Genomic DNA, 13,524 nt, shown 5'->3' with positions numbered 1-13,524 from the left:
TTGTGCCTCTTTGCAAGCTTGTTTATCAAAGCATTTCTGTTTGTGTGATCCTTGTTGGACATGTGAAGCCTCCGACGATCCTTTTCCGCATGCCACACGTGGAGCACTCCAGCACAAGTTTGGCACAGAGCCCGTACTCCTTGGCGGGGTCCTTCGAAAGCATCAGCGTTTTCTTGGCGCACACGGAACACGGCATAAGTCCAAAAAAGTCTTGCACCACGGATAAATCCACGATAGCAAGTTCCGTTCCGCTGTCGCTGACGTCCTCTTTCGTGTCAACAGCCAGCAGCTCAAACTTCCGTTCCGTTGCAGACTGCGACGCCAGGCGCGTTTTCGCCTTCTCGGCGATCGCTGCGCGCTTGCTTCTTTCTTCGGTCGTGAAGAAAACGGTATCTACACGGTCTGCGCCAACACGCGAGGCGTGGGTGGACGAAGTGTTGATGCTAGACGTACTGGGTTGCAGCTCGGAACTCGATCCTGCAGAATCTTCAGGCAGACCAGCAGCCGGCAACTCCGGGTACACGACAGGCTTATCCGTCTTCTATCGCGCATTCCACGGCCGCCTTCGCGCCTTGCCGAACGCTTGACGCGTAGTAGTCTTCAGACGACGATCTCCTCCAGCCATTCGGGCAGCGAAAAAGACACTTTATCGAACGCTGTCGAGAAGCGAGCGGCCGAACGTTGGCAGCGGCGCGATGAAACCACACAAACACGCAGCGCGCACGAGAGCGACCAGCCAGTCGGGAACGCGGGAATCGGCACTCAAACGGCGCCAGACCAATAGGAGCGAGGCGCACGGGGGGCGTGCGTGCTTTGGCCAATCAGCGGCACGGGCGCATCCTTCAGAAATGACGCGATAGCGTTGGTTCCTCCTCACCTACGCCATTTTGAACCGGCGCAAAATACGCACAAAGAAAGCAGCTTCCAAAGAAGCTCAAAATGGCGCCCGCCGGCCAACGCGTTCGCAAATAACGACGGCGCGAAGTTCGAACATTTTTGGCAATTTTTTGCCAATTTCGCGGCCACCTTGGCCCGTTTAAGTGTGTTTTTTTATTTTCCGATTAAATTTAGGTTCTAGATTTCACGGAGGGATTCTTGAATGTATAAACGTATCGAAAACGCACTTTCCCGAAAATAGACTTTTTTGCGATTTTTTGACATTTCAAGACCCGCGTCTCCCCTTAATTGGCTTCACCAGATGATACCGGTCATTTGCTTTTCTCTGCAAGCTCAAATTCAGGGAAAATCTAGCTGCTCCTACATGGGCATAGCAAATGTGTTCTGTGCTTGCTTCTTCCCGCCTGCTTATGTGTCACACACCATCACTCAAAAGCGTACCTGATGAAAGCATATCCCTTGTCTTTAAAAACTCGGATCTCCTGTATGGCGCCATAGCTGCTAAATGTCTTCTGCATTAGTTCCTCTGAAAGCAAGAACAGAAACAGTCATTTTGCAACCAGATGCCCTCACGCATGCAAATCCAGGCGCAACATACCTGACAACCCCTGCGTGATGCCGCCGCAGTACACTGTGCAGTTGGTAGGACTGGACTGATTGTAGACTTCATCAAAGGTCAGGGGCTTTGTGCTTGTGGTTATGTCGACTGCAATTAAAAGCAACCAGATTAAAAATAATAAACAGAGAAAAAGGGAGAGTGAAAAACACAGCTCTTATTTTGCAAAGCCGGACACAATCCATGGCCTGCTCAAAGCTCACCTTCGGCCTGAGTTCTGTTGGCGGGAGGTTTACGTGTTGCCCAGTTGGTTCGGATGGCTCGACTGCCAAGCCATTGGCCATTCATGGTTCCAATTGCATTCTCGGCGTCCTGCCCAGAAACAAAGCATGCTCCATAACAAGAACCCCTGTTGCAGTGTGCCTCCCTCCAAGAGATGTTCCAGAATACCAGCATGGCCCAAGGTGTGCACACAAAGTCCCACACTTTGGGAAATAATACCTTGAAACCTGTGTCATTCTGGAGATTCACTTGAATACCGTATTTACTTGCATAATGATCGCACTCGTGTAATGATCACACCCCTGAATTTTGTCGTCAAAATTTGATTTTTTTTTATTTCCCGTGTAATGATCGCACCCCGAACTTGCCGCAGCGATATGTCGTGTGCCAAGTCTAGCTAATATTGATCGCGCTTATCACCTGTCGAATGCTACGCGAACGACTCTTCAATACAAACCAAGCGGTCTGCACACCCCAAACATTCTTAAGTAGATGCCTCATTTCATTACTTTCATCACTTTCCGCACTCCCATGACTAAAAAAAAGCTGCAACCAAACTTGCCTTTATTATGTGTAGGCTTTATAATGGTTGTGGTCAACAACAAAACAAAAAAGCGCCTTTCGATTCTTCTCATCTGCACTCGTGGGCACGCAACAAATCGTGAGCGGCAACCATAGTAGCCATGTTTACACTGATACGTTAAAAGTGTGCCCTATTCATACGCCGATGCTTGTAACACAGCTAAGATATTCACCCACCCTTAGCGGAAACGTGCCGTATTAGGATAGTAGTGACGACAGATGCCGCAGTTTCCGCAGCATGACGGCCATGTGTTTCTATGTCACTGGCAGCTAAGCGCGCCCATCTGTTTCTGTCCCCTCAAAGTGGACATGGCTACGTTATTGCCGCAAACTTGCCGATATTAACGATATTATTCATTACTGATACAGAAGAAACTGTTTCAATGCACATAATGTACTCACGAGAAGAAAATAAAATCGCGTTCGGCGCATTCGGCTTGCTCCGCCGGCCGCCATTTTTGTTTTGGTGTCACGCAGCAAATGTGGGCCGGAAAAAAAAAAATTTTTTTTCGTTTTGCGGGAAATTTAACCCACGTAATGATCGCACCCCTCACTTTGCGTCAATTTTCCTGACAAAAAAAGTGCGATCGTTATGCGAGTAAATACGGTACGTCTTGCAAACTCGCCGGCTACAATTTGTAAATTGCAATGTGTGTCGTAAAGTAATTAAGAAGTTAATTCACAAATTTTTCTTAATGATCTGAACATGAGTTTATATTTCTCGTGCTACTAATATTCGCCTCTTCAAATAATCCAGCTTCTGCACAAGAATTATGTTACCTACCCAGACAACATATAAATGTTACGAAAAACATATATATATATATATATTATACATATACACATATATATATGCTACTTTTAAGCGCATGCTCTCCTCCACAACGTTGCATAACTGTGAATTAAGATTCACGGCACAACAGAAACCTACGCAAGACAAAAAACAGCCTAAAGTCAATTCATCTGCCGTAACTTGCTGTAAACACTGGGCTGTTATTGTAGGGGGACATGTTGGGCTAGTTGGTACTACTTGGACATAATGCAGTGCCAAGACTCAACAATGATGAAAGACACACAGGCATGCCAACGTGGTTGTTTCAATGCGACAGCGTTAAGGGCACCATGTTGCAGAAAATCCAGCATCGGCTTCCCGCATACAGCGATGACCTACTTGTGTACGAAAAATAATTCTGAAACCCGCAGGCCCTTGACGTAGTGCATGACGTTACTGAACTAATTGAATTTCTGAAAGCAAAATGCGTCTGAAAACTGGTAAAGTATGACTTACCTACAGACATGATAGCATCGACTTTATTTGAATATACGGAAAAAGGAATTCTGTTAGGCAGAAACTCAAACATAAACCACTTTCCAAGTGTTTCTAGCTCGGTTCCTTGCAACACCACCATCCAGATGGCGCTTGCCTCCACGCATTCGTAGCCAACTCAAGAGGCCGTGTTTCTAACAGAAAACTCGCCTTCGTGCATAGCGTTTGCCGCCGCTATTTCCTGCTAAACATTACGGTTACACAAGCTGCAATTACCGGGAAGTGCAAGCAGTCACAGGATCTCTGAATGCTACTGCGTTCTACTCTTAAAGGTGAAGCTTCAGCGTCCTCCAAATTTTTTGCACTGCATTACGCCCTTAAACTGACAGTTACTCAGCGAACAGGTCAACAGTGAGGTAACAGTCTTGAGGCTTCTGGATACATATAATACCACAGCACATGCAAAAGTAGTCTATGCACAAACACTAGCTGAAATATATCAGGTGACGGACAGAAAAGACACTAACCGCTTTCTTGACGAAAGACACAAAGCCGTAACCTTTCGATTTGAGCGTCTGTGGATCACGCACCACCCGGCAATCCCTGCAAAATTAAAACCGTAATACTTGTACTCCCAACCCTGTTGCAAGTAATGAATGTTACAACAGGGCAAGTGAGAACGTAAATAATGCAATGCCAGCCCATTTGCAATACTTGGATGCACATGTCAACTGTGAAGTACAGTGGTAAGTTACTTTTTGAATGCATCTAGCATGGAAAATTATCAAATTTTGTGAAATAATCTTGAATAACGCATCTTGCTTAAGCCAGGCTCTTTTTGGCAATGCAGGGATCAAAAAGGCTTAATAGCAAGTACACGAAGCAAATGCTAACACCGATGAAAAAATGCTAGGCTATTTCTGAATACTTTCATTGTGGAAAGTAAAAATGATGAGAATCAATCTGGACTGACACACCTTGCTCTTGCCATTCTCATACTTGAACCATGCAATAAAAGTTTAACAGCTTGCACATCCACATGCCTCATCGAGGGCTGTGAATCAAACATGTGGCTTGAGTGAATCCCATCCATTTCACAATATTCTGCACTAAAAAAATTGAACGAAGGCCTCATGCTACACAATGGGGGTAACCGGAGAGTTCCGAGCAGCACTGGCAACATTACATGGCCAGGAGCTAGACTATCCTGAAACGGGCCAAAACGGTGCACTTTGCTCACCTATGGTGGATTCCACCTAAAAAGGCCTATACACAAGGGAGGGCACACAGCAGTACATGTAGATTGGCAAGATTTGCAGCCGCACAATACACAAGTTCAACACAGATCTGTGCCCGTTGCATTTTGCAATTGTTTCATTTTTCAAATTTGGTCACAAAGGTTACTTTCTTGCCATGAATTTCTCAATGAAGCATCCGCTTACTGCTGCTTGTGTGCAAAATTCAAAATGCCAATTGCCAGTATTAACTGATATAGCGTCACTATTACGTTTCCTGAAAATTTCAAGCAACTGATGACTGCTTTCAGCAATGGGAGCATTCAATGGTCAATGTCCTTAAATACAGTAGTGCAAAGAAGTGACCCAGCACAAAATATATTAAGGAAGCCCCCACAACAGTTGTCAAGAGTTAAGACGTTATATGAAGTCTTTTTCAAGTGACGACACAGCTCTTGAAGTGAGCTTATGAGACGAGTCATCCAGCACACTTGGGAGTTCTCATTTCAAGTACGCGCTGCACTCAACCTCGGTAGTTATAATACCGTGCATGCAATGAACACTTAATGCATGCACACAGTATCAATATACATGCAGCAAACATACACAGCAATGAACATTTATTTTTTAGGGAAACAATGCCTAGGGTTATTCATGTTCCAACATTTCATTACAAATCTGCAAACCTTTGAACTTGAAAAATACTGCAACCATACCCAAAAAATTACTAAAATCTGGTGAAACATACTGAGGATTGTTTGATTACTCAATACGTTGGCAGTTTATTTGATTCGCAGACTGTTCTGCAATGGCACTGCCGCAAGCACCCTGCTAAACAGTAACAGCAAAAATTATCAGCACCACAAATGTTTAGAAGTGGATTTCCTGAAATCTTCATGAAACATGGCAGAAATTTTGGTTGCCATTATACAATGGCTTTGTAAACTGAGAATGTGCACAGGTAGGTCATGTAATTAACAGGTCCGAATGACAGACTATGAAATATCTAATCGACTGTAGTAGTTGCGTCATTAAAGAACAAGTATTTCCTGAAGTATGCGCAAATGAAAAATAGTAAATTATTGTAGACAATACAATCATAAACAAGCTTTGAAATCAGACATTTTAATCTAAAATTGTAAAAGTTGGTGGGACTGAAATCCAAATGGACACTCCAAGCGAATCATCGCAGTCTCCGCAATTTTCCGTAAATATCCTAGTGTGATAATACGGTATAGCGTCCTGTGCACCGTATGCAGAGGGTGAGCTGGGAAGGATGGCAGCTCGACACGCACAGCAGGCACGTACCCAGGATTGTTTTCCGGGGGGGGATACCTTTACTAGTAGAAATGTGAATAACGCCCATCATTCGCCATAAAAAAGTGTAAACCCACAAAAGAGAAATGAAATAAGGTATCTTTTACAGCGACGCCTATGCGATACACCTCTCCTTTACTTGGCAAACAAGGAACCATGTCAAATGGACTCGCGCGGGAAAGCGCAGGAAGAACAGTGCTAAGAACAAGTAAAGAACGAAAAGCATAAAATAAAGATTACTTTAGTAGAACATAAAAAAAAAACAGCAGTTGGCAACAAAGACACACAGACCGCGTGGAGTTCTGTTACTCCGCCAGCCAATCACAGAAGCAAACTATATCACCGTCATGTGGCCTTTTCAAAATAGCGTCGTACCTCCGGAGCGTCTGCTGTTTTTGAAGAGTCTTTTCATCGGCGGAAGCAATGAGGTGTGCAACAGACATGAGCAAAGTGTATGGAGTCTGAGCATCTCACTCTTCAAAAGTCTGCAGTGCAGTTCATTTCACTGCTGAACCCATTTTACTCATGAAACTTCACTGCCAACTGAAGTGAAACTTGACAATAAATAGTTGCAGCGAAGCAACCATGTTATTTCAGTTGAACAAAGAATTAGGCTTTCGTCATTCCCCTATAATAGGCGAGGGAAAAGGTATAAAATTACGCGTTAATAATTTTATTGTTGTGGTTACCACCTTATTTGGGTAACAGGAGTTTGAAGTACGAATTATTTGCAGGAGGAACAGTGGCTGGTGGACTTAAGTTGTAGCTAACTACAGTAGCGTTTGTTGAATTCGCTCTGGAAGAATTATAGAGAAACAATCATAAGTTCTTTTGGATCCCTCGTTTACTGCTCTAGCAAGTGCCACAACCGAGTCGTATATTTATTTGGGAAGTTATGATGCGTGGCAGCTAGTCCCGTACAACCGCGTAGGGCGCAGGACGCTGGGATTCTAAACGTACTGCGCACACCCCGAAAGGTTAGAAAGACACCTACATATATAAGCACAGCAGAGAAGAAGCTACATCAGGCGGCTTGAATGATAACTGTATAAGCGTCATTCAGTACACATGAAATTGTTCTCCACTTCCAGCGGCGCTTTCTCTACTTCTTAGTTAAATAAAAAAATGTTGATCCATAAATATTTTCATAAACAATGCGTTAATTTGCTAACTTTCGCTTTTCCTTCCTGTTTGGCTGTTGCCTCAGTTCTCTCCCTTAGTAAATCGCTTAATTTCTTAACTCCTTGCGACTCTTGTTTCCAGTTGGCAATATTGCACGAAAAGAGCTGTACAATTAGGGAAAAACCAGACGAGTTAATGGGTGAAAGTCATATTGCCTATGAGTTTAAAGGTGATTGCAGAGTTTGATGATGGACGCTGTCTTGCGTTATTTTATTTTCCACCTTATCTAACCCATATCACGGGCATATAGTTTCGAGGATTTGTCGGCCTTTTGGCGAGCAGTCACTCGAGGAAATAATGAAGCAAAAGGAAAAGTTAAACGCAATTGGCGTTTTCTCCGGCCGCAGCTCGTTCCACGTACATACAGACCAGCTGACCATGAACCGAATCTCTTTCCTGGTCCCTAGATCAGTCTAAACAAAGAAGGTTGAACTAACGAACCAACAGCGATGCGTGTGGCCGTTGAATAGATGGTGACAACTGAATGCATCTCGAGTTAATCGCGCGGGCACCGAATCGATGAGGAAACTGGCCTTCACAGTAGATCGCAATAACTACTCCATCCAAAAGGAGTGAGAGGCAGCAAAATTTTGACCGCCGAATAGCTGTCAAGTCTCAACATTGATTTGGCGGCACTTTAGGAATGTGTTTGAGAAGTGGTGGCGTGGACGGGGAGTGTGTGTGTGTGTGTGTGTGTGTGTGTGTGTGTGTGGGGGGGGGTTATGCCTCCTAATTTCGAGGGGGGGGAGGGGCACGTGCCTGATACACAGTTTTCAGTGTGCCCAATGTTGCATGTCATGTAATCCAGTGGGCGCAGCTGACCACCGTCTTCCCCTGTAATACTGACAAGCAACGCAGTGCAAAACAAGATGGGAGGACGAGAAAAAAGATGAGGACAAGCGCTTATTTCTGCTTACTCGTTTTGCACTGAAGCCCTTATAAGGATTAAAAACCAACTAGCCTGGCCGTGTTCCCACGGCTAAGTGTGTACTCAGCCCAGGTCCCATCTTGGCGGTAATCTGCTGTGGGTGAAAAGAGTGGGCAAGCAGAGATGGCTGGTGGCTTAATGTGTTTCGTTTTCATGCTCATGTTCGAGGTCACGTACAGTCGCCGACTGATTTTCCGGACTCCAAAAATTCGGACATGCTTGATTATTCGATCTGCTTTGCGGCACCGCCATTCTCCCCATAGACCATGGTGTATAACAACTGCTGAAAGTTCGGACACCTTGCAACCTCTCGTCCGATTTTTCGGACACTTCTTGAGCCAACTCGATCAAGAGCACCATGCACCGACTCTGACCTGTGCATGGTTCGACTCGCTAAACGCCATTTTTGTTTTGAACAGAGCCTCCTTGCTGCCCCACGAAGTGGCACTACTGCAAATCCCCGCTCATCATCATCATCGTTCCTGCCTGGTTCGATAGAGTGGCTCTACAGCAGTTCCGGTTTCAGCTTAGTAAGCCATGTCAAGACAATCGAGCAGCCGATTTGTTTCTTCGCGTACGACGCTGCGAGTAGGCCATGTTTTTCGTTTGTGCGACTGGTGTCGGCATGGTGGTGTTCGCTTTGTGCGCTGTGTCGAGGCTCCGGTGATCCAACGCAGCATACGGTAACATCGCGTCAAGTGTCTAATGGCGTCAAGTGTCTAATGGCGCCGACAGTGCCTGTGCAGACTGTGCTGGGGAATGCCGGCAAGTGGGTGCCGGGAGGCCCAAGATTTGTCGCCTTCCGGTGTGCTCCCTACTGACGCGGAAAATGTTCTGCCGAGACCTGTGCAGTGGTTGCATTGCGATTCCGGACACCGTCTCATTTGACAGTTTCACAGGTACACTGCTGTACTGACATGCGCAGGACTCGACGACGGCGAGATCATTCGCCAGGTTCTGCTGCACCGCCGGACGATGACTCTCGGAAGAGGAGGACCATGTGCGCAGAATTTGTTACCATGTATGTTCAAAAGCTGCCCCCAATCTGTTTTCAAGAAGTTTAAGGGCCCTTGAATCGCTTCAAAATTAATGTGTTTTCAAAGATTTCAAGGAGGTGTACAAGCCATGGTACAGCCTGAAAACAGTTACACAGGTGGCACAGCTGGTATCTTTTCACTGTCCACCAAGAAACTAACATTAGGGCGAAAAAGCATAAAACAGCAATACATATAGGCAAACTCAAAGATATTACAGTCAAAACACACGCAAAGGCACAAAGCACGCGGGGGCGAATATAATCAATGAGGAATCTATGGCACCCTCCTCAATAAAAGAGGAGAGAAACCTATTCATCCCTTGTAAGTGTGGATGTTGACAGGACAACAGACAAAGGCTAGGATTCAGTCCATGCTGCACCGTTTCACTGTGATTAATGCTGCACATGCGCAGTCACAGGGTCTTCCAGATACTGGGACCATGTTTTATAACGACACATTTCATTTTCCATTGTTGCCTTTTGTAATTAGATCAGACGAAGCTGTGCCATATCTGGCACTTGGTGTGGCAAATCATAATGGAAAATAAGATGAATTGTTACAAAATACGACTTTAAGGAATTTGAGGAAGAATTGGGGATAAAAGTTAACGGAGAATACCTTAGTAACTTGTGATTCGCTGATGATATTGCCTTGCTTAGTAACTCAGGGGACCAAGTGCAATGCATGCTCACTGACCTGGAGAGGCAAAGCAGAAGAGTGGGTCTAAAAATTAATCTGCAGAAAACTAAAGTAATGTTTAACAGTCTCGGAAGAGAACAGCAGTTTACGATAGGTAGTGAGGCACTGGAAGTGGTAAGGGAATACGTGTACTTAGGGCAGGTAGTGACGGCGGATCCGGATCATGAGACGGAAATAATCAGAATAAAAATGGGTTGGGGTGCGTTTGGCAGGCATTCTCAGATCATGAACAGCAGGTTGCCATTATCCCTCAAGAGAAAAGTGTATAATAGCTGTGTCTTACCAGTACTCACCTACGGAGCAGAAACCTGGAGGCTTACGAAAAGGGTTTTACTTAAATTGAGGACGACGCAACGAGCTATGGAAAGAAGAATGATGGGTGTAACATTAAGGGATAAGAAAAGAGCAGATTGGGTGAGGAAACAGACGCGAGTTAATGACATCTTAGTTGAAATCAAGAAAAAGAAATGGGCATGGGCAGGACATGTAATGAGGAGGGAAGATAACCGATGGTCATTAAGGGTTATGGACTGCATTCCAAGGGAAGGGAAGCGTAGCAGGGGGTGGCAAAAAGTTAGGTGGGTGGATGAGATTAAGAAGTGTGCACGGCCACAATTAGTACATGACCGGGGTTGTTGGAGAAGTATGGGAGAGGCCTTTGCCCTGCAGTGGGCGTAACCAGGCTGATGATGATGATGATGATGACGACCTCAAGGGTGCTATTCTGGACAATTTCCACCATGTTGGCTTTTGGGTAAGCGAAGTCATATCAGCCATGTGGGTCAATTGGAGCTGCCAAAACTGCTTATTTTACAAGTGAATAGAATAGCAAGCCTGCTTATGTTGTTGACTCAGTTTAACAATGCCACATTAACGTGCTGGTGCAGCGCTGCAAACACATTATCTTGTGCAATGGCCGTAGCTGGACGCAGTGTAAATGGATTCCATTCTTTTTTTGTCGTTGTTGGTATACGCTTGAGTACAGACGCCGAACGGCATACGAAATCAGGCTTGGAACTATTTGCTGGCAAAGATGTATTACTGACAACTCCATCAGCTTACCTTGTGGATACTAGCAGTTATTTCCTGTCAAAATATCTCGATGCACCAGTAGCACCCGTCTGCCAATTCCAACACCTCTTTACGCATGGAGCACATAGATCACCAATGAGAACATTAGGGGGGCTCTCCCATGCCTATGACAGAACTTATGCGTGTTCCCAAGCAATTAGTAACGCCATTGAACCCTGCTGTTTTCTGCATACTGCGACGGCAGCACACCTTCTAAATTATTTGCTTTCATTGTAATAGGAACTGAAGCGTGCGCAAACGTACAGAAAACATAATGTAAGCTTTTTAATTAAAAAGCACGGTGGGCCCGTGAGCATTAACGTATGAACACAATTTGTTACCACCCAAGGTGGCTCCAACGTTAGCATCAATGTTTCACAGTAGTGTTGCAGCATGCAGTTTAGCACACCTTTTACACAATTTAGAGCTATAAGGTCCCTTTGAACCACTAACATACGGTTAGATTTTATTAGTGTAAAGCACATTCTGTCCATTTTTACCACATGGCACATTTTGGTTCCTCTAATTTATATATTGGAAGATCTAAAGCTCTGTCCAAGGACAGTTTCACTGCAATAAAAAGGTTGATAAAGATTTAGTAATAGCGGAGATAGAAGCAAATGACATGTCGCAAGGTGAAAAGGGTGTGTCAAGTGCCAACCACTGGCATGCGCCTATGTGCCGAAATGTGAAGATCTCCACACGCCAGGCAGAAAGAACCTTGTTGATATGTTCTCGTTTATTAGGTCTTCATGGTTTTTACGCTCTAAATGCTGGTCTTGTTTAGTTTCCATAAGGTCCTGTGTGTATTTCATTAAATAAAAAAAAAAAAAGGAAGACTTTTGATACTCTCTCCAACGTGAAATTTGAGCGCAGCTGTACACGTGTTTTCATTTCGCGAAATATTCGCTGGTGCGGATGATCTGCCTTGTGCTCGCATTGCAAACTGAGTGAAGTGTGGCACGACTACTTCGCTAATCATGACCCATGGGCGCGATTCATAGCAGCCGCTGCAGACAGACCTCCATCATGCAGCGCTTTATTCCGTACAGACGACACGCGCTAATCTGGCGCGATCTTGTAGCAATCGCTGCCGCAAAGCCCACTGTGTTTGGCACTATGCTTTTCTCACACTTTCGCATACCCTCCTCCTCCGCTTTCCTCCTCGTGCTCTTTGCAAACACCATTTTTCAACCATGCTCCGCATTCGTTCTTTCGTGCTTTTGCTGTGCTCATTCGTTCGGTTACGAGGATGCGAGGGACGACGCCTCCTGCGCTTTTGAACAGCCACAGCACACATCTGACGTGGTGGCGTTTGTTGGCCACAACTATGTTGGCTGTCGCATGTTACCGCTGAAAACACGCAGCTGAGGATGCGCGAGACATTGACAACAGCTGACGAGTCTGCCGAAGAGGTGCAGAGGACGCTACGACACAAATGCCATGCAACAAGTTTCTTGCAATGATTGTGTCGGACATTGTCACCTATCTTGGCAGGGCTCACGAAGACACAGAAGAAATGCACAAAAGCAAACGTAGTTGCCACTCAGTGGCTATTGGCATACTTGGTGCAAGATGCTTTTTGCCCCGTTTTTCCTTCTTAACCCACACCCATTTGTGCAGGCTGCGGTGGTGTATTGTGGAATAAAACAATTTAAGATCACTTGTGCAAGCTTTGCACTTTCTATGATCCACACACCAGAAGCAAAAAACGGCAACATGGCATTCCCAATTTTATAGTGACCAAATCGGAATGTTGACATTTCTGAATCACATTCTGCAGGGTTTCTCTAAATGAAATGCGACTACAGTCTAACCCACTTAAAACAATATTCAGGCGCTATGAAAATTCCCTTGTTATAACCGGGTTGCATGAAAAAATCAAAATAGGGGGATGGCAGAGATGTTGTGAGAAAGGCATAATGACGGGGAGACCAGTGCACCTCCCCACCACCTTTCACCATCCGGCTGCCGATTGTGTTCACTCTTAACTGCTTCCTGGGCGCTCCAATCGCGTGTAACAAGCCGCAGCTGTCGGCGTTAAAGAATGGCACTGCTATAATAACCTCAAGGAGGTGTCACGGGTGGCAAGCGATATGAGAGTACCGCCGAGGCACCGCTTTGGTGGTTCCAAAAGGGGCCTTTTAAAAATTGCGAGAACGCCGCTGGATGAAAGATTGAGGTGAAATCACCGTACGACACGTACTTCACACTGGCTTGCACGAGAAAACCCTACGTCCCTCAGCCTTGCATGCTTTACGCGAAGCTTGCAGACATCTTTCTCCAAGGGATCCACAGGTGCTCCACATAGTGCAGAGGAAGGTTCCTCGTGAGATGGCCCTGGAGCAACTGAATCATCTGCCAGGCCTCCTGTGAGGACAACGTTGAGGCGGCCTGCCCTACCGCGTCATTGCTGCCGTCGTCGGCGCTACCTGATGCAAGCACAGTCGCGACGATCGCCTCACTTAGTT

At 45.5% G+C, this 13,524-nt stretch overlaps 1 protein-coding gene across 5 annotated transcripts in view; it reads right to left on the bottom strand.

The window, feature by feature from the left end:
* Positions 1 to 13,524, bottom strand: part of Rox8 (TIA1 cytotoxic granule associated RNA binding protein Rox8) — a 230,505-nt gene that overhangs the window by 77,050 nt on the left and 139,931 nt on the right. For all 5 annotated transcript variants that reach the window (XM_050193331.3, XM_050193330.1, XM_050193332.1 and 2 more), the window contains 4 exons: positions 4,112 to 4,187; positions 1,717 to 1,825; positions 1,496 to 1,603; positions 1,339 to 1,423 (listed from right to left, as the gene is read on the bottom strand). In XM_050193331.3, coding sequence (XP_050049288.1) covers positions 1,339 to 1,423; positions 1,496 to 1,603; positions 1,717 to 1,825; positions 4,112 to 4,187 — 378 coding nt within the window. The remainder of the gene's footprint in view (positions 1 to 1,338; positions 1,424 to 1,495; positions 1,604 to 1,716; positions 1,826 to 4,111; positions 4,188 to 13,524) is intronic.

Source organism: Dermacentor andersoni, chromosome 1, assembly GCF_023375885.2.
Source record: "Dermacentor andersoni chromosome 1, qqDerAnde1_hic_scaffold, whole genome shotgun sequence".
NCBI classification, from domain to species: Eukaryota; Metazoa; Arthropoda; class Arachnida; order Ixodida; family Ixodidae; genus Dermacentor; species Dermacentor andersoni.
This window is presented reverse-complemented; position numbering and strand designations above follow the sequence as displayed.